The 22,003-nt window shown below is 46.5% G+C and overlaps 1 protein-coding gene across 4 annotated transcripts in view; it reads right to left on the bottom strand.

The window, feature by feature from the left end:
• LOC119178056 (uncharacterized) overlaps positions 1–22,003 on the bottom strand; it is a 697,593-nt gene that overhangs the window by 555,632 nt on the left and 119,958 nt on the right. For all 4 annotated transcript variants that reach the window (XM_075887501.1, XM_075887516.1, XM_075887508.1 and 1 more), the window contains exons 10-11: positions 11,973–12,039; positions 4,989–5,096 (exon numbers count right to left, since the gene is read on the bottom strand). In XM_075887501.1, coding sequence (XP_075743616.1) covers positions 4,989–5,096; positions 11,973–12,039 — 175 coding nt within the window. The remainder of the gene's footprint in view (positions 1–4,988; positions 5,097–11,972; positions 12,040–22,003) is intronic.

The following is a 22,003-nucleotide window of genomic DNA, read 5'->3' as shown; positions in this document are numbered from 1 at the left end:
TCAAGAGGTTTGAGTGTTCGGGCACGATATTTAGGTTTGAGGTAGTCCTTGATAAAAGGACTTCGCACTCGCAGCCCATTTGACTTCGCTCGCCTCCTCTGTGAGTGGTGCGCCCGGCACGCCCGCTTAAAGGGAGACGCAGTTCTTGAAAACAGAAAAATTGCAAAAAAAATCTGTTTTTCTAATAACCATATTGTTGGGTCATATGTCACATAAACTACCTATTTTGTAAATATCAGCGCTTAAGTCAACCTCAGAATTTTAAAAAAATGTTTTTCTCGAGGCCACCACAGCGCCCCAAACACGTACAAAAGCCAAAATCAAACCAAACTTCGCAGGCGTACCATTCTGAGACCATGCGGTCACCACGCGCTATCTTGGTCTGATTCGACCATGAATTCTTTCTCTCTCGTTTGCCACCTTTCAAAATGGCTTCATTGACGCGGTTGAGACGCTATCGGCATATCCCCGGGATGCGATGTGGAGCGCTGATTGGCTAAAGCAGCTCATTCATATCTCGCGGGTGAAAGCGCACCCGTCGTTGGCTGCTGCGCTGGAAGCGGGGCGGTCCCTCTCAGCAATGGCACGTCGCTCGTCTCACTGTTGCTCTCTACTCCGTTCGCCTTGACAGACGTCTGCTTACGAGCCGTTTTTTGCCTTGCGCTGTATTTTTCATCAGTTTCTCGTCTTTTTTTCTTTTCCCACAAGTTCTGTGCCCTTTATCTTTGTTGCTGTGCATGATGCCGGCAACGAAGCCGAGGACGGTGCACAAGTTCACAGCGCGGAAAAGCCTTATGCGGCATATACAAGAATCGAAATTACGCTTTCCTGCTGCCAGTGCCCAGAGCAAAGATGCTTGCAGCAGTGAAACTGTGCTGTCGACTGCCACCAGTCCAGAATCGGACACACTGTGTGTATCTAGAGCCACAAATGCATCGATCGTGTCCGAGATCGCCGGATTCAGCATGTGCTCTGAATCGGTGCCGTCGAGCATGACACTGAGTGTGGCTGAGATCGCCAGACCCAGCACTTCGTCTGCATCGAGGCCATCAATGCGTGGGCCGTCGACCCTTCATCATGGACGCATTTCCTAACTAAGGAAAAAATCGATGCGAATGCGAGAGGTCGAGAAGCCGTTCGCGCTTTACTCGAATCCATGCCAGCGACGAAAAAAAAATTTGAACTGATGCAGCCGGCTCTTGAAAGGAATGCCTTACGCCTGAAAAAAAATTCTAAATGGCACTTAGAAAAGATGGAGGAAAGACAAAAAAGGAAAAGAGTGCACAAGGACACTTCAAGCTACTCTACCAGAGCTTTTTGAGGAAAAGACATGTGCTGGACTTTCAAAGCTCGTTTTCTCAAAATGGATTTTTTAGCTAGTTGTGGTGCTGACGAAAGTGATTTCTCAAGAACTACTAATGAGATTTGTGTGCTGTTTGTTTTATTCTGTTCTTGGATAATTTTGCCAGGGTCTGCGAAACCTCATTCTCCGTAACAGCCTTGTCGCTCGTTCCTTAGCGGCTCATTCTGCTCACCTACATTCAGAAGCCCACTTGCTACCGCGTTTGTCACAAATTTTACGGCAACCACATTATAACCGGTCTTTCATTTTGGTGGACTCCACAATAAGCGGTATGCACAGAGTTCTATGGCAGAATAAATGGAAGCGGAAAAAGACCACATTGTAACCACTCCTGCATATGTTGATATGTGGGGTTTAACGCCCCAAAACCACCATATGATTATGAGAGACGCCGTAGTGGAGGGCTCCGGAAATTTTAACCACCTGGGTTTCTTTAACGTGCACCCAAATCTGAGTACACGGGCCTACAACATTTCCGCCTCCATCGGAAATGCAGCCGTCGCAGCCGGGATTCGAACCCGCGACCTGCGGGTCAGCAGCCGAGTACCTTAGCCACTAGACCACCACGGCGGGGCCTCCTGCATTATGTTATAACAGTTTTGCACATTCTACAAGGGTAAAGGAATACTGGGCACCAGTGCCTTGCTAAGAGCCAGAGGGTTAGTGTTTTCAAAATGGCACTTTTGCAGCCGCACCCTCCATAATACAGTGGACTCCCAATAAACGAAACTCGCTTAAACGAAAATGCTTCATTAACACAACTAAACGGGCTCATATGGCTGGATTTCTATGTGTTGCGCAGTAAAATTTATCGGTTAACCGAAACAGTGCTTATTGGTCCCTTATGGTTTAACGGCATAAACTCTAGCATAGACTTGCTCATGCCAAAGGTAGTCTCACAACCATGGCAACACCTATAGCTCGAGACAAGCCAATCTAGTAGCCATTCTCACTTGTGGCTGTGGGAGCCAATTGTGCGTTAGGCCTATCTGTGCGGCGAAATGCAGTGGATCACGCTGCTATTTCAGCCTGATGAAAAGGAAGCAGTCGCACCGTACACTCTTGCTTGAAAAAAAGCTGCAAATTGTTCAGGAGCTCGATCGAAGCGGCCTGCTCAAGATGGAGGTGGCAAAAAAATACACCCCGAAATCAACGCTGTCGTGGATCTGGAAAGACAGCGAAAAGATTGAAGGCGCTGTTAAGAACGGAACCTTTACATCTAAACGGATGCAGACGACGCCTTATGAACAACTAGAAAAGTTCTTTTTCTGTGGTTCAAGCGTGCACGGAGTTCCGATTTCCCCATAAGCGGACCAATTCTCGAGCAGAAAGCTCGAGAGATCGCTATGAAAATGGGTGTAAAGAGCCTTGTCCTAAGCGACGGATGGCTCAGCCCCTTCAAAACACACCATGGCCTAGTCTTCAAAGCAATCTCAGGTGAGAGTGGTGCAGTCAACAGGGTTATTTGCACTGACTGGCAACAGGGCCAGCTTAAGAAAATTTTGATGAGCTTTGAGCCACGAGACGTCTGCACCGTCGACGAGATGGGTCTTTTTTATAAGGCGCTTCCATCAAAGACTCACACCTTCAAAGGCGAAGCCTGTAGTGGAGGAAAACGCAGTAAATATCTTATCACTGTGCTGGTGGGTGCAAACATGGCAGGAGATGAAAAATTGAAGCTGTTGGTAATAGGAAAATCAAGGCACCCACGTTGTTTCATAGCCATTCGACACCTTCCCGTTGCGTGCCATGGGAACGGAAGAGCATGGATGACCATGGCCATTTTCGAAAACTGGCTTCAGGAACAAGACGCAAGATTTACGAGGCAAGACAGGAAGGTTGTCTTCATCATGGATAATTGCCCAGCCCATGGTCAGGTTGAAGTACTCCAAGCCATCACTCTGGAGTTCTTACCAGCCAATGCAGGGGTAGTAATCTAGCCAATGGATCAAAGGGCTATTCAGACATTAAAGTTCATTACTGCAGACAATTGCTCCATCAAGTTCTGCATAGAGCAGGCAGCGCGAAATGCTACAGCATAGATTTATTGGCAGCCATCCACATTTTGGCTTGTGCCTGGGAGCAAGTGAAGGGAACAACAATACACAGATGCTTTCACCATGCTGGCTTTGAAGCGCAAGAAAGCAGTATCTGATGAAGAAGGAAGCCCTGCTGATGCCGACATTGAGACATTATTCAGTCAGGTCGTACCCTCTGCCCCTTTCACGCTGCAGGACTACGAATCAATTGATGAAAATGTTCGTACCTGTCGTGAAGAGACTGTCGAGGAAATGATTGCCGAAGTGCAAGATGAGCATCAACTTTTCAGCGATTAATGTGATGACAATACTGCCAGTGCAGTGGTGCCACCAGACCGATCAGGTAAAGAGGCTGTTGAACTTTTGCAGCGCCATGTTGAGCATGAGACTTGTCCAGAATTTCAAGCTAGTTTGTCAGGCATGGGTGCGTACCTTGTGAAAAAACAACTCAAGCTTGCTAAACAAACCACTTTTCATTCCTTTTTTTTTTCTCCTCCTCATCCTCATGAGTAAGCTGAGGTTTGTGCAATTTGAATAAAGGTCCTGGTACACTAAATAAGTGTACTTTACTTAAATAAAACTTCTGATAAATGGAACAATTTTATGAATCCCCTTCGAGTTCCACTTAAGAGGAGTCGACTGTGAGTAGAAAAAATTCGACATTCAAACGCGCAACAACACTCTCAGAATGAATTTTTGAGAACAACATAACCCAGACAACACTTTGCGAAAATCAGAAGGCTCCTACAAGACCACAACAATTTCCCTCTACCAAGTATTCTAGTGATTCACTATTCTCAATGCAATACATTTCAAATGGCCACCAAATTGCCAGGACTGCAATCAAGCAAGTGCAGTATCATAGTTGCTCGTCATGCATGTTAGCCACAGCAACAAAGCTGAATTGAGTGCTGGCAAAAGTCGGTTGAAATGTGTGTTAAATTAAAACTTGTTACAGTATTCATATTTCAATTAAGTAAATTGAGCACAAAGGTAAATGCAGTTTGTTGTAGAAAAAAACCACTAAGTTGAACGACATATTAGAAATGTAGCAAGCCCAAAAATCACCTTGCACAACATGCTTTAATGGGCATGATGGTACATTCTGGAATAGAACTGAGCACAAAAAGACGAGACACAAGAAAAGAAGACTGCTAGACAAGCGCTCACTACCAGCTGAATTTATTTGGACAAAACGCAAGAATAGAAAGCCCAGTACACCACAGATGCACCTGAGAACACGTCAATTGAGAAAAGGCTTATCATAACCTGCACTCAATCAACTGCAACTCATTCACACACAAACATACCGCCTTTGGTTGAAACATTTTGTGCCTTTTCTTTTTATAAGACAATCCTCCAAAAGCTCGTATACCATGGCATTACTGCTATGGCCCTTCAGGTAAGGGAACAGAGGCACACAGTCGCACTCTGTGCAGAGCACTAGAAGATGCCCGCATTGAACGTTTGTGAGAGAGTGCAGTCGTCTTCTCGTGTTCTGTGCTTTCGTGCTAAAGCCTATTTCAGATTACACAAATCAAACTTGTCATGCAGGATTTCTGATGAATGCAATTAGGATGACTTACGCAGAGGCACATTGTCCATGGTGGTTTTCCAGGCCCTCTCCAGTGGAAGTTGCAGCAGCCTGAGCAGCACGTAGAAGCACTCCCGCCGAAGATTGTCATGGTCATGCTCTGAGCGAGGAAAAACAATAGCCTCAGGCACATTGCCACACCTGTACAACACTGGCACAACCCCTGCAAAAGTGCATATGGCAAATGAAACAACTTAGCACACCGGCGGCTACTGCAGTGTGAGAGCCTACATCCTCCTCCTTTCGCCTTTTCTTTTATTTTCGATTGCTGTTTTGCGAGGTTTGATCAGCCAACCACAGCTCGCGCCTTTTGCTGTTGCCCTCGCAGGTAGCCATCGCCTCGCGGGCGCTTTGTTGCTCTCGAGCTGTCGCGTCACCTACGTACCACCGCATGTGCAGCATTTCTCCTATGCAAGCCTGGTGTGCAAAGCCACTGCGACTCCCTTCTCGTATAGCTATGGCCAGCATCAAGAAGCGTAAGACCCTTGAATTTGCGACTATTCAGCGTGTTGAGGCAGGCGAGAAATGTTCGACCGTCACGGACGGCTTCGGGATACTACGGAGCCCTCTGAGTACCTTATTGAAAAACAAGGCAGCAAACGTTGGGAGCCTATTATGTGCACACTTCTGCCCACGGGAAGAGGCCCTCCATGCCTGGTTTTTAAAAGTGCGCGCAAAAAACATTTCAGTGGATGGCCCAATGCTGATTGCCAAAGCCAAATGGTTTGCCACTGTACTCGGTGAAACAACCAACTTTGCTGACAACAGCGGGTGGCTTCATCGATTTAAGCAGCACTACAACATCGTTGGCAAAACCATTTCTGGCGAAAGCGAAGGTGTCAGCTGCCAGGACATCCAGCTGTGGATGACGAAGGAGTGGCCGGAAATCTCTGCGAAGTTTTCTCTCGCAGAGATCTTCAATGCCTGGCCGGGCGTTAATACGGACACGATGGTCAGATGATTCCGCAACGTAGGCTTCAAGACAGCGGAACTTGCAGAAACCGGCTAAGACGAGGACGACGAGCGTATAGACGACAAGTTTCGCGAGTTGTAATAAGATCGAGACTAGCGTCTCCAACATTTCAGAAACGAAGAAGCAGGCCAAAGTTAGTGACTTTTTTTTTTCCTGCAAATAAAATATTCTGTTGGGGTGTGTGTGTGAAATTAGTCATTCTTGAATGCACCAACTGTCGGTGATAATGCGCTGCAGGTAAGCTCTCGGGGCCTCTTTTTTTATATCAAACTTTTCATATATCGAACTAATTCACGATACCCTTCGAGTTCGATATATCCGTGTTCGACTGTATTTATTTTGAGAAAAAAGAAGTAATAATTTTGATGTTGGTTCTGGAACACGGCACACTAAACATTTCAGTGTGTTCACAAAGTTATTGACTACAGTCATTAGCAGCACACCACGGTTAAGTCGATGGAGACGATTCAATTCATCCGATGAGAAATGTATGTTCTTTTTTTGGGCCACCAGTAGCATATTTTCAAATCTTCGGATTATTTTTCTAATAAATGTCAAATACTTGTCAAATATTTTTCAAATACTTCCAAGTAAAATTGAAGAAAAAAGGCTGCAGAGGTTCCCTGAACAGATTCTCGTGAGACAGGGACGTGCATGTGTATGTGTTTCTTTTGCCTAGGTCGGTGGAGCGCTAGTGGGGTGATGGGGCTTTCCATTCTGAACGAGATGGCCGTCTCAGCGTTCAGAGTAAAGCTCTCGTGGCAAAGACAGTTCCGGAGGGTCTGCTGTGTAACTACCTTCTATGAGTCTGCAAGCATGCAGACAGCAGATTACAATCATACCTTGTTAATACGTGTGGTGTAGTATAGTGACGTGGCGGTGTTTGTCAAGTGTGATGGCACCGTGGTGTTATGTACAACGTGCTCGGAGACGACAGCAGCGGTGCTTCTCGATTAAGCAACGGAAAGACGATGACGACATTGGCGCGAAACGTCACGCATGAAACTGCGGCCCTCCAAAAGGAAGAGGAAGTTTGCACGAAAGGTTGCACTGCCAATGCACGAGGGGGAGAAGAGGAAGACGAGTCGAGGGCAGAACGAGATCGAACTGGCTGGAGTGCAGATTCTGGGTGTCGCGCGACTGCGGTGTCGGGTTCCGGACCCGATCGCATGAAGTCAGGCAAGGCCAGGACGCTCCAGCTGCCCACAGTGTACTCGGGGGTACACGGCCTTCCAGAGTTCTGGCCGTGACGGCTCAAGGTCACGTCCCAGGTGTTCGTTCTGGCCGTGACTGTTCAAGGTCGCGTCCCAGGTGTCCAAGCTTCGACTCCAATCCCGAACCACCCGTGGAGGGTGGAACCTTCCGCAGGGTGACCATCTCCTCAAAACGAGCCAGCATCAACAAGCGGCCGTAGTTCTTGCTAAGGCAAGGGCTACCTCGTCTTCCGCCATGCGTCGCCGTGCTGGTCAGCGCGTGACTCCAGCTGCTGAGACATCGCCAGCGTCCGCCGCCTCAACCCACCAAGCCACCGCCACCATCAACGCCACCGGTGACTGTTGATTTTTATAAACATTATAGCTGGACAACTTACAGGATATGTTTTTATTTGCCAGCTTAGACTCGGTGTCTGTCAATTGCAACTTAATCTCCTTTTTTTCTCTTAATTATGCTTAAAGTTTCTACTTTTCTTTTCACATCTTAAGCGGCTTCGTCATTTTTTAGCTCCGAGGCTTTCCCTTCGAGCAACAACTTATTCAATCGTAAACCTGCATCACAGTTCGTACCCGCCCTAAGTGTACGGATTAAAACATATAGTTAAACCTGCTTATAGCGAACCTCCATACAACAAATTCCTCGATAACGAAGTTTGTCTATTCCCCGCCATTGCTTCATAGAAGCACATGTATTTGTGACCTCTATGTAACAAAGTAACAGCGGGAGACAACCTTGATATAACGAATTTTCCCCACAGACAATCTAAGAATTTTGCTCCGCATTTTGTTACGAGCATGCATCGTCTGCGGCTGCCCTGCCACCAAAAAAGCGCGAAGCGGCGCAGCGCACACGGCGCACCAGGCAAGAGTAAGCGCCCATTATAGCGCACATGTGAGCGCGAGGCAGGCATGCGGGCCTGCACCGTACAAGCTGGCGTTGCTGGCGTTGCTGCCGTTTTTGCCGCCGCAGGCACATGCGCAAATGTGTGTGTGTGGGTGTGTCCCCACTTGAAACCTAAATAAAAAAAAAAGAGAACTACTTTTGCGTATTGGCAGTGCCATGCTTTAGTTAGCGTCACATATGTGGGGCCGCGCTGCATATGAAGGGCGCTTTACTGAATACTTTTCCGCGGTGTCCGTGTCATTTGCTTCATTTTCAACGCCGTGCACAGTTTCACTGCACGTGCATGGTGTGGCCCCTGATGACATTAAGCTTTGCTTTTTTTTTTTTTCTAACCATAGCATTTATGTGGAGAGTCCCGGCTGGTTTATTGCCGTCGCCGCCACAGCTGTCATTCACGGTATATGTAAGTATTTAATATGAAAACTCAAGAAAGAAAAAAAAAGCCGCCGCGCTCGGCACCCAGCTCGTCACAATGTGCCGACACGGGCTTCTTCCCACGAATAAAGGGGAGGGGGGTGGTAGATGCCTGTGCGCGCGCTTATCCTCAGGTGGAAAAAATAGCGCCTTCGACTTTGATTACAATGATTGGGTTTAGTTGCCGGGCGCACAAAGATTACTTCGCTCGCTGGACAGGCACCGTTTGCAAAAAGAGTGCGCTTTCCAAAAACAGCGAAGTAACAACTGGGGCACTTCGTTCGCACTCATATATGTACCTGTGATTACGTTTCGCGCCTCACTTTCGTTTTAAACAGCTTGTTAAGTGTCGAGCGATAAACGTTGTTAGTTTGCTCTCGTCCTGTGGATTGTTTTCGTGCGTCATTTATCCGTGAGCAGCGCGTTGCACGTTTCGATCTGCTTGCCGTTCTTAGCATTGCATTCAAAGTTGTTGCTATTGCAGTCATTATTTGCTTCGCCCTTGCGGCGAAACTGAGACTTTTCTTAATTTCAGACAACCGTGTCGTCGTCACCGAGGGGATGTCGGATGAGGCGTTCATGGAAACTCTCTGAGACCGCAGATCTTCGGAGGTCGGCTCTTTGTGTGCTTTCGTCATGCGCTGCGCCGCGAGTTCGCAGGCTGGTAGCTTTCGCGATTAGCCAATTCGTTCTCGCAACAACAGGACGGTGCGTTCAATGCAATGCAACACAATTGCGAAAAAATTGTACTGTTATAAGAAGTAAGACTGGCAGCCAACTCTTTTGGATCCGATATCGCTGAACTCTTACGAAACACTAGTGTGACCAAATACGGCCGCTCCTGGGATAAATGCTCTTTTCACACAGTCCCTTCGCGTTGAAACTGCACTGATACTCGATGAGATAGCAAGTGTGCCAGTGCACGCGACAGCCCTTAAAATCTCTGTTCATTAATGGCACTCGGTCGATTCCCCCGCCCCCCCGTTCCCTCGCCCCCCCGTTCCCTCGCAATCCCCGTGTTGTTTCATGCTCGTTCAAGACGGGTGATTTACTCTCTGTTTGAGCATTCCACAGCAGTTCTAACAAACGGGAGATGTTATCTTATGCACTTTCCAAGTGATAGGAATGGGCCGACTGATTTGATCTTTGCTTCAGCAGTGCTCGCATGCTTTTATCCGCTCGTGAAAGTTACAATGCGCGGGGGCATCTTATCAATTTGGACTTGTTATGGAACATGGTGGTGGCGGGAAAACCCGCTAAGTGAATCCATGTAATTGTTATCGCAATAAAAACACATTTTACTGTAAAATAAGTGTTTTGGGTTAGCTCTTCTTCAGTACCTCTCTTGATTAATTTGCGTGTTTATTTTCCAAAATTCCGTACCGAAACTGCATATGATGAAATCCTCTTTATAACAAATTTTTAAGAAACTTCATCAATTTCGTTATATCCAGGTTTAACTGTAGTTGCGACAAATCCCCGACCGAGGCTCATGGAAACTAATGCGGTCGCTGACTGCTTAAGCTGTAGTGGTCCTTCTTATGCCTACCAATTAGTGCGTACCATTCGTGTACCACGATAACATTTCGCACCATAAACATTTATGGTGCCGCTCAACTTGCAGATGCCACAATGTGCCGTGAACAGTTTTTCGTCACGGCATAAGTGCGGACATCAGCAGATCAGTTTTCAGACTTCTGCACGATTACAGCGATAACGTTGTGAGCAATCATCAGCAAAAAACAAAGGCGAGGTAGTGTCCACCAAAAAACGTGCCACTATGATTTATCGCCGCGAGAAGGCATATCATAGTAAGCATCCCCAGCTATCTGCTCAAGTCGCATGTGGCGTAGCATCACTTCAAGCCTACTTGATGCTTTTTGTGGGTGACTACCTTAATTTGCCCAAGCGCGTAACGCTTTACAGAAACGCAAGCAGCTCGCTGTGGCGAAGTTTAGCGTTGTGGGTCGAGAAACCTTGCTGTATTACGTCATTCGGCGTGCTGGACAGCAAGCTTAGTGTTGTTGTATTCATGCTGCACGCTTTTATTTTGCGACAGCCCATACGCGCCTCCATCCGCTGCCAGGACCACTAGAGCATCGTGGACAGTGCATTGCTTATGAAAAGTTCGTCGTCGCTGCGTTGATCCAGAAGGCTACCTGTCACATCTGTGTATAGGCTGAAGCAGAGTGGGTGTACTCTACAGCAAGTGGATTGGCAGTCATGGTGTGGGCTGAGTAAGCGAAGCGCTGCACGCAATTGGCCATACAGTAAACGTTTTGTGTCGCTGAGACTGAACTGCATTTTAAAAAAAACTGCTTCAGCAGTCACTTAGGAGCAGACGGCAGAAAAACTATCACAGACAGCCGACTGTGCAGTGCCACACTGCGTAACCCGGACCCCACAGTGGTTTCGAAATGCTTTTTGGCCTCGTCACCACGGGCTATCAGGCGGTCGCGCAAGAGTCAGAATCTTTCCTGCACTTTGGCAAAAAAGAGAGCAATGGCTTTGCGGTGGGCCCATTAGGCAATATTTTCTATTGCACTGAATTTATTCCTTTGTTGGCGGCAATGGCACATATCAGGAGATGCAAATATGTAGCTGGTGGTTAATACATAGTATGTTTAGTGCGTAGTTACACTGCCATCGCCGGAAGGTACATAACGGGGTTTCACTATATAGGTCAACAGCATAGCTTTTCCCACTGCTGGAGCTAGCACCATGCCGCTGGGGCCGCAGGTTTCACTAAGCTACGGCTGGCAACAGATTGGCGTGCGCTAGAGTGTGGCGTTTGCAGCTTTGAGGTTCGGCAGCCGCAACACGGTGTTGCTGGCCGCACCTGCGATGGAAGTATGGTGTGTTTGAGGGTACAAAAACAGCCAAAATGACAGTGTCAATAGTAAATTGAAGTCCGCGGTTAGTGGTAAAAAGTCCACAAAATCGGATGCCAAAAACTATAATGTCCAAAATTTCGGTCATTTTAATACACGACTTTATGGAAAACTTGACGGTACTACAGATGAGACAAAGAAATAAGGCATGTCTGTATTTCCAGGCATCTGAGAAATGAGACATCAACTGTATTGTTTGTATTAAGCTTAAGTTCGTTTTAAGTGGGGCTGTTATATGTGGGCTCGACTACTGTTTTCTCACGAAAAACCTGGCCCTGACTATCACCTGCCCTACGAACTGCAGAAACAAAAAACAAAAGAAAAAAAAACAAATTATATCATCAGGCCACGCCCCAGGCCAACTTGTGCATCGAAATTAGCATCTAATGTTGCACACCGGTGTTAACTACGAACATTATATTTTGTGTGCATGAAATGAACGGAAACACACTCACTCCAAATTTTGGCCACTTGGGGTTCATTAACACGGACCTGAACATAAGCACTTATCAATGCGCTTGGCACAGCACTTCATTTGCTGGTACACGCACAATAGATTAGCAGATACGATGTCACTCACTGTTCTCAAGTACTGTGTTTGACTCGAGGAAGAAACCAACCAGAGTCTTCACCATCGGCACACCCACCTGCAAGGACAAGAAAGCAACTGATTGGTTGCGACAGACGAGGCCAGTTGACAGATATGCGACATGACTTGCTGGGCCACATTTTAAAATTTGAGTCACATGCCACCACACTGAAGCCCTAACCAGATGCACGCAATTTCCTCGCGACTGTGGCGAGCAACAAGATTTGCTGTCACCGAGGCCCATCCGTCACATCTGCTTGTTGCGTTGTGCGTTTCAGGAAAACTTGAAAAGATCGCTTGTCACCCGAAAGCCAGCATTGCAATTTCCGGCAACATGGCTGCACCCGGGGTCCTTGCTTCGGTTGCGATTTGCTTTTGATACTTCTTATCCACATGCACTTAAGAAATGCAAAGTATCGACTACCTTTTTTACATTCTCATCTCACGCGGAGTGTGAGAGAGCCACCATATTTTGTCATAAATCTCGTTATCAAATGAATCGTCTCGACGGTAGCTTGTAACCCTTTGGTCGCTTGCTACAATGCGAAATCGTCATGCGAAGTGCGTCGTAACCGTCATAGTGTACGCTTCTGGGCCGGCTGTCGTGGTAAAACCAAGGATTGCAAAAAAGAAAGTCATGAAATGCTTTTGTGGCTTCTTTATGTCACACAAGACAGTAATAAACTTGGCATGTTGTCATCGACCAACTTTTAAACTTCTATTTGCAATTCATGGGTACGCATGCGATAGTTTTCATTCAAGCAACAATGGCACTTTGTCACCAAGATATGGTTGTAGCCATTGCGACGCGATGAAGCAAGTTTGTCACTGTCACTAGATAATTGTGTGCATGCGGTTAGGGCTTGAATCGCACCTAGAATATGGGCAGGGTTCTTTACCTAAAAAAATATGCACCTACTCCATTATGGTGGGAACTGTCTCACCAGTATAGACCAAGAAAAAAAAAGATGTTAAGCAAGCACTGTCAGCAGATTACCGATTTCTTGAAGAGTCTGCAGAACAACCGCATTCATTGTTTGGTGCTGTGCTGGCCAAACTTTCTTATAGCAATCATGGGCAATGTGACAAGCAGGAAATAACCCATGTCCAACACATGGTGCTTAATACAAAGCATCGATTCGCTCACTCACACCAACGAGTAACATGATCTCGGTGATGACCGCAATGGTCATGAGGTCCGAGACCATTTGGGACTGAATTCACGAAATAAATGCCCTCCCATAATAAACACACCCCCAACTTCAGGTTGTTGTTTTTTTTTTTTCAGCATAATAAACGCACCCCCTACATTCATCCGCTGCAGTCCCACTAAGCGACCCATAGCACCATCCCTGGCCTTTGGATCTCTTCCCTTTTTCATTACAACCCACCTCGGCTCCATCCCTCCCCACCTTAGGCCATTGCCGATCACCATAATCTTTTTCTTCCCTCTCCGTGCACAGCATATTCCAAGTCTTTTAGATGCAAAGCAGCTCTTTGACTAGCCTGTGCGTAACGCTGTCCCGCAAATTTGCACAGACGCCCTCGCCACAGGTGTTGGAGTGGTGCCAAGTAGGTTAAGTCGCAGCTGCGCGCTGACGTCACTCGCTCCCTCACCCCCAGCAGCTGCCGGCTTCTCCATTCGCTCGCAACACACTTCTCTCTCAGTTCACCCACGAAGTCAATCGTACGTCAAGTGAAAACACTAGACAGATTTATTTGCGTGTGCGCAGCAGCCGTACGGATGCGGCCTGCCTTGGCAAACGGCTAGCCGGCTACATCTGTACGGTTGCTGTGGACGAGCGACTAAATCTGTTGACTCTTTCGGCTCGTTTATTTGTGACAAAGCTTACCCGAAACCCAGCCCACTTCCTGTGTCTTCGCATTTCAAACAGATGTTTACTCAAGTAAACGCTACACTGAGTTTCGTTTGAAACCATTCTTTCAAAATGGTGCAAAGACGCGCTATACGCTTCATTTTCAACAAATATAGGACCACCGACTCGCCAACTTCTCTAATGCTGGCGAATAGCATTTAAACCCTGAAAGATAGACAAAAAATCGATAGGCTGAAACTGCTGTTTGCTCTTTATACTGGTTCCACAGAGGTAAATGCATCGGTATACATTCAGCCATTTCAATCGCGCCCCACGAGACATCGGCACACGCACAATTTGCTTCCGTATCGAGCCCACACAAACATGTTCAAGAATTCGTTTTTCCCACGTACAGTATCGGAATGGAATTCACTGCCTGAAGTTGTTTTCACATCTCAGTCTATTTGCCATTTTGACCGTGCCATATTGTCTGTACTGTAGTCTGTACTCCCCTTGCTTTACTGTTTATCGCAAATGTGAATGTATGATAGGGAGATAGACCCATCACCGTTGTTCTGAAGGTCGTATTAACCTGTGTTTAAGCTCACCTATATATCTCTGTATAATGTACTTATCTTCTGTATTTTGTGCACATCATTCATCTAACTCGCTTACGTGTGTTTTCCACTTAATTTTTGTGCCTCTCCTGCTTGGTCTTTTTCAAGACCGCAGTATGTTGTAAATAAATAATAAAAAAAAAACGCCTCGATGCCCATTTTAACCGGATCAACACTGTGCCCCCTCACTGCTGCTCCACATGCCATCAGGGTTCTCTTCAGAGAGATGGCGTATATTCAAATTATCTATGTGCCACAGGGCAGTACACGAACAGTGCGAGTGTGGACATCGCAGCTCACAAGCACACCGAGCGAAGGTCACGAAACTATCCACTCCAACCGACGATCGCTTCCTGCAACTATAAAACATTAAAGCCCAACCACATGCACGCAATTTTCCAGCGACGAGAGGGTTTGCTGTCGTCATGGCTGTTACAAAGAGTCACTTTTTGCCACCGCATCGCAGGTTTCTGGAAAACTGAAATAAAATCGCTTGTCACCCAGAAAAAACTGTGACAATTTCTGTAACATAGTAGCAACCCCGAATCTCACTTTGGTTAGAATTTGCTCTTCGTGCTTGTTATCCGAGCATACATCAAGGAAGGCAATATATGAGAGACCAGCGCTGGATAGGTGGTGTGCTGAAAAAGAGCATCTGGGGGAGAGTCGCGAGACAACTCTGCTGCTAGCCCCCAGATGACCGACCGCAGTCTACCACTCTGCGAGCACATGCCTGCGTCGCTGCCATGCTTTATTTTGGAACAAACAGCTCGAAAAGCCATTACGCCAGTAATAACTGCACTGTGGTTTAGAAAAATAACTTTGTCCAAAGGCTACTCTCACATAAAAAGCACTAAAAAACAGAGAGAAGCCCTGCAAAGGGGACTGCGTCTATGCATATAGTATCAAAGGGACAATGCTGTGCTGTGATGGCAGCTCCCTTGTCCTCATTTTCTGATTGCGTGCTGGGTTTTGGGCTGATTCTGGTGCTGGCTGACATGCCCCCACTGATAAATCCGTGCTGCAACTATACCACGCTGCCAACATCTGCAGTAAACAAAACCATACAAAAACAAAAGCAGAGTAAGTGGTAGCTGCGTCAATTTTTTTTTCTGCCATCGTTTGTACGCCATGTCCGTGGTATGTATGGACGGGGACATTGACCAAGCAAACCACCGTGGCAGCATAACGCCTGTGGTGTCGCACTGCTATTCTTGAGGACGCTGGATAGGTTAGCGACCATGACGGCTGCGCTTCGATGGGAGTGATATATAAAAAGAACACCCGTGAACCTAGATATATGTGCGCATTGGAGAAACCTAAGCAGTCAAAATCTTGATACGCACACAACAGCGTACTTCAAAATTATATCTTGTTTGACACGTGAAAGCCTAGCAATTATCGATGTTGAACAGATACCTTCATTTTAAGGGGGCGGGCTACCCCGGAAACTGAACTTTTTTATTTTTTTAGAATATCTTTATGAAACTTTCAGGGTATGTTCCCTACAATAAAACTAGAATAACTGCAAAGTTTCATGAAATTGTGTTCAGGGGTTCTAGAGTTACTGAGGTCAAACTGGGTGGTTCACTTGTGTGCCTGAGGAAGAGCCGGAAGAAATCCCAGGACATACCGGAAGGCTGGAACTTTTTGTGGTCATCCCTGGACAGATATCCTAGGGAGCAAAAGAGCATTCCTTTTTTTTTATTTCCCCACAAAAAAAAAAATTATGCAACTTTTAATTTGATGTAGCCAGCAAGTATGATATTTACAAAAAAAATTTTTCATTAATAATTATTGGCACCAATTTACAAAAAAAGAAGCTTGTTCCACCCTGGAAAAATCATCCAGGAGCATAATAAAAGAAACAGCACACAAATCTGATAAGCAGTTCTTGGGAAATCACTTTCCACAGCACCAAAACTAGCTAAATAATTCATTTTGAGAAAACGAGCTTTGAAAGTTTAGCACATGCGTTTTCCTCAAAAAGCTCCAGTAGGGTAGCTTGAAGTGTCCTTGTGCACTTTTTTCCTCTTTTGTCTACCCTCCATCTTCTCTAAGTGCCATTTGGAATTTTTTTTTCAGATGTGGGGCATCTTTTTCAAGAGCCGGCTGAATCAGTTCAAATTTTTCTGCGTTGCTGGCGTTGATTCAAAATCAGTGCGAACGGTGTCTCGACACCTAGCATTCGCATCGATTTCTTCCTCAGTTAGGAAATGCATCCACAGATGAAGGATCGATGGCCCATACAAGCTATTGGCCCCAATGCAGACAAAGTGCTGGGTCTGGCGATCTTAGCAACACTTGGTGTCACGCTTGACGGTACCGATTCAGAGCACGTGCTGGAACTGGCGATCTCGAACACGCTCGATGCAATTGCGGCTCCAGGTACACATGGTTTGTGGAATTCTAGACTGATGGCAGCCGACAGCACAGTTTCGCCGGCGTAAGCATCTACGCACTGGGCTTTGCAACAGAAAAGCGGAATTTAGATTCTTGTAGAATCCGCATAATGCTTTTCCGCGCTCTGAACTTGTTCACCGTCTTCGCCTTCCTTGCCAGCATCACGCACAGCAACAAAAATTAAAAGCACAAAACTTGTGCGAAAAGAAAAAAAGAAGAGAAACTGATCGAAAATACAGTGCAAGAAAAAAAGCGGCCCATAAGCAAACGTCTATCAAAGGGAACGGAGCAGAGAGCAACATTGAGACGAGCGTGCCGGACGTGCGATCGCCAGGAGGGATCGCCCCTGCTTCCAGCGCAGCAGCCAATGCCAGGCACGCTTTCACCCGCGAGATATGAATGAGCTGCTCTGGCCAATCAGCGCTCGGCATCGCATCATGTAGAAGCATGGATAGCATCTCAACCCGCCGTTGACGCCATTTTCAACTATAGTTATAGCGCGAGAACAAAACGACGACACAAAGTCGTCGTTTTGTTCGTCGTCTGTGTCGTCCATTTTCAACTATAGTTATAGCGCGAGAACAAAATGACGACACAGACTCGTCGTTTTGTTCGTCGTCTGTGTCGTCATTTTGTTCTCGCGCTATAACAATCGTCATGCCATACCAACTAGCCCAAGCTGCCACACTTTTAAGCCATTTTGAAAGAAGGCAAACGAGAAATAAAGAATTCACGGTCAAAACAAACCCAAGATGGGGCAGAGCGGCCGCATGGTCTCAGAACGGCACATGCGCGAAGTTTGGTTTGATTTTGGCTTTTGCGCGTGTTTTGGGCACTGCGGTGGCCTCGAAAATAGCATCTTTTTTGCACTTAGGGGTAGAATTAGGCGCTGATATTTACAGAATAGGGAGCTTATGTGACATACAACCCAAAAATATGGTTTTTCAAAAACAGACTTTTTCGCAGGTTTTTGGTTTTCAAGTGCCGCGTCCCACCCAGCCAACAGAGGCAGCAAGCGGGAAAATTGCAACTGTGTGTTAGGTGAACTAAACGAGTGAAAATTGAAGGCATTTGATACCTCTCAAGCAAGGCATAAATTCTCATGTTACTTAGCCACGGCAGCCAGTGAGAAAAACGCTTACCGCATCGGCTGACTCCAGAAAGCTTATAGCTAATCTTTGAGTACTCCGCTGCTTTGTTCATAACAAGAACCGTGTTTTTTGCCCAAATTAAGTTAAGCAGAGGCATCTCAGCATCGAGTGTTCACCGTGAGAGTCACTGTGAGAGTATCTTTTATAACTGCTCGGAGGCGTAGGTGAACATGGCTTGGCTGAATGTGGCTTGTTCACAAATCTTGTGAAGAAGGCAGCTTTCCTCTACGCACAACTGTTTACAAAAAAAAAGTAACAAAAGACCACCTGCGACCCTTCACTTCCTTCCCGCGGTGACACTTCCCCCGGTGGCATCAGATAGAGTTTGGTGGTGGTGGTCAGATAGATGGACACATAGAAACCATGTTAGTCCTGAAGTGGACAACTCAATGGTCAGCGGGCCAGATAAAGAAATATAAAATAGCAGACGCATAAAACATAAATATAGCAGGTACGCATAATTCGGTTGAGAAATGAGCCCGACAACACTAGACAGGAAAGCAAGAGCAAAATTTTGCTTGCCTCACCACTTGGTTGCAACGCTGCCTCTTCTTTCTACACCCCCCCTTTCCTTTATACGTGCTCCCTATTTTTAAATATTGTTGCACTTGAATATGCAGCAGTACCAAGCGCCCTTTGATTTTGTTACGGCGTGCAGGGGTGCTGACAGCCCCTGTAAAGTTGTTGGCGCCGCGTAGCTCACATGTCTTGCGCAGAATCCGAACTTCGGGGTCAACTCTACAGTGAAATCTCGGAAGAACGAACCCCACATTAACATACTTTTCAGATTAATGAACTTTCGAAAAATCCCGCGCTGCCTGCCAATAGTTTCAATGTCAAGTTATTTCACTATTACGTGCTTCAGAATACCTAACTTTCCAGAATATCGAGTGCTAATTTAGTTCCACATTATATTAACATCGCCTCAGTACAGCAAACTCATGTTCTGAAACCCGTAGCGACCACCGGAGCGGTACACAAGCAGACGACACAGCATACGAACGCCTTGCTTGTTGGAACAGGCGCGACGGTGCGGAAGAAAAAAAAATTACGAAAGAACTTTTTTTTCTTTATTTTTGATGAAATGCCGACGCTGCAGGTTTACAAGTGCCGAGGCAACGGGCGAGGGCAACACGAGAGGGCAAGGTCAGCAAGGCAGAGTGGGAGTTGCAGAGCGGGAAGCATGGGTGTGGAAAACCTGAGACAGCAAGAGAGCAGTAAACGAAACACGAGAAATTTTCTTTTTTTTTAGCTCTTTCTTTTCTTCAGAAGAGGCAATGACAGCCATACGCTTCGGGTTTTTATTATCTTATCGCTTCTCCCTGTGCTCCAGGAGGCCTTGTCAGTCGAGTTCATCTTTTTCCGGTGATTACTTAACGCGCTGCGGTGCTACTGCAATCTTTGCTTGCGAGGGAAAAGTGGAAGCAGTTTTCGCTACGCGAGAAAGTGAATCGCACGACCGAATCGCTCCACCGGAATGTGGATGAGCTGGAGGCCTTAGCGCTGCAAAGTTTGAGCTGTACGCGTAAAAAAAAAATCACAGACTTCTTTAATTAAGCATGCATTTTTTAGTGTGGACTTGTGCATTTGTTTTTTTCTCGTGAAAAACGTGTTCAAGGACCCACCGTATAAGTATTTGTGGTTAAATTTTGGGCTTTCACTATAACGACCTTTCAAAGTAATGAGCGAATTGCCAGGGCCCCTTGAAGTTCGTTATACGGAGATTTCAATGTATTGAGCGACAGGTGGCGTGCTTGTGAGCATTTATCGGCACGATCATCATCATTGTTAGAAAACGTTAGTGCCGGCAGCGACGCCTGGCGGCAAGCCTTGGTGGTGGCGAACAAAGAATAAGCTGGGCTCTTCTGCTGCTGGCGTTCGGCGCGAACGGTTATTTCTCGCAGTGGGAACTCGGTGCACGGCACCGCGGGCCGTCTGCCGGGGTCCCATGTGGTGAGTCTGGCATTGGCGACACCGACTTGTTTGTCTTGTTGTTCAGCGTTGTGTAATATTATGTTAGGTTGTTTTAGCGTGTTGATCACAATTTAAGTTATAATAATTCAACTGATAATATCGCCGTTTTAAAAATAAATAAATAAATAAACATGTGTTAAGTTGGTTCCAACAGCGTCTGCTGTGTCTGTCCACTCCAAGAGCAGGGCACTTTCTCGCCATTTCAAAACCCCACACTGGCACCCAACAGGGGGCTCTTGGCACATCAGACAACAGTTTACGCGGTTCGGTACAAGCTTTTGTAAGAGCCGGGGTATAGTAGGTCTAGGGGGACTTCTTTGCTAGCGTCAGCGGTGTGCTTTGTTGAGAGTGAGGAGATCGCTTTTGTAACATGTTTGAACTTGTTGTCACGTTGAGTTTTTATTTATTTTTTTGCTCACAAGTGTTTTCTTTTTTTTATTGTTGTTGGCTTACAAGTGATTGTCGAATTGGTACAAGAGCCATGTGATGTGCATCCTGGCGTGTGCAGGGTTAGATCAAGCACATGGATTGTAGGCCAGGCCCGAAGCGAATGAGTGTGAAAGCCTCGTGGGCGGCCCATTTTTCTGCAAATAGCTTCTTTAATCTATTTGGACTTGAGGAGCCGGGCGTCGTTGCTGTCTGGTCTTGCGGCTCGACGCATGGGCGTCGTGACACCGTCCGAGACGGTGGACGCCGATCGCTCGGTAAGCAGCTGTGTGCGGCGAGCGATAGGGCCACCTTAGGGGGAGGCTACCATCGGATACCAACTTTTTTGTTTATTGAGATATCTTAATGAAATTTTCAGGATAGACTTATAGCAAAAGCATTAGAAGAACTACAAAATTTCATCAAGTTATGTTCACTGGTTTTCAAGTTACAGCAGAATATCAGGGTAGTGCACATGGTTCTCTTATTCCAGGCCTGGAGAACTTTCAAAAGGTGCTGGAACTGTGAAATCAACTATGATGATTCCCAGATTGATACTCCAGGGGGTAACAGAGCCCTTTTTTTTAATTTCCTTGCTGAAAAGTTTTAGCAGACCATCAAACTTTGTGTTCATGATTAGGATATTATCAATCAAATTTTGATTAAATATAATAAATAACACACACAATATATTGAAAAAATGGGCTTGTCACCCCCTCAGAAATTTATTCATGTACATAATAAAAAAAGACTTATGGAAATCCAATGAGTGGTTCCAGAGATATGGCTGGAATGAGCAGCCTCACTAGCCAAAAAAGTCATTTTGAGAAAACGACGTTTGAAAGTTTTGAGCACATAGGCAGTTCTAAAATGAACCTGCAGCGTAACTGGAGGTGTCCTTTGGCACTCTCTTTCTTTGCCGCCTTTCCATCTTCTCTGGGGATCGCTTCTTAGCCTTTTTCAAGCGCAGAGAATCTTTCTCGGCTGCCTGTTGAATGGCCAGGTGGCCAGGTGTTAGCCCCACTAATGAAGCTAGCTCTTGGGTGGCCCTGTAGCAGCCAGCATTGTATCTTAGCACTGCATCATGCAGTGCTGTCTCCACAGCAATCAGTGACGCATGGTGCTCTTTGGGCATGAGGGACCACAGCACAGAGTGAAAGGACTCTGATGCATTCTGCGTCTTTGCTCCCAGGCAGCGTTGCAGAAGAGAAGCCTGTGAGAGCCTCTCATAAATGGGTAGAAGTGCATCTGCAACATAGCGTGGCAGCTTGTACGAATGCTTCGGAGGTGGAACACCGGTAATCTTGCTGGCATTGTGACGACACCAGGAGTCTGCACCCTCTGGGCACAAGTCGTGGTGCGGCTCCTCATCCGTCGACGTCACATGGTGGTACGATGCCATCACTGCCCGCCGCATTGCAGCCACATCATCGGAATTGTTCCGTAGGGCCCAGCCATAATAATCTGTCAACTTGTCGATGAGGGCCTTTGTCAGCCTGCCCTTCCCTCCCAAAGCCTTGTCACTTTTATGCACAAGGTTGCGAAGTGCAGTCCCCATCCTCTTCTGAACGTGGTTCAGGCATTCCTCTTTTGAAATGGGGACCAGTCCATAAACATTATCTTGTACAAGGGCA

Source organism: Rhipicephalus microplus, chromosome 1, assembly GCF_043290135.1.
Source record: "Rhipicephalus microplus isolate Deutch F79 chromosome 1, USDA_Rmic, whole genome shotgun sequence".
NCBI lineage: Eukaryota > Metazoa > Arthropoda > Arachnida > Ixodida > Ixodidae > Rhipicephalus > Rhipicephalus microplus.
The sequence above is the reverse complement of the archived record's forward strand: the minus strand, read 5'-3'. Positions and strand labels throughout refer to the sequence as shown.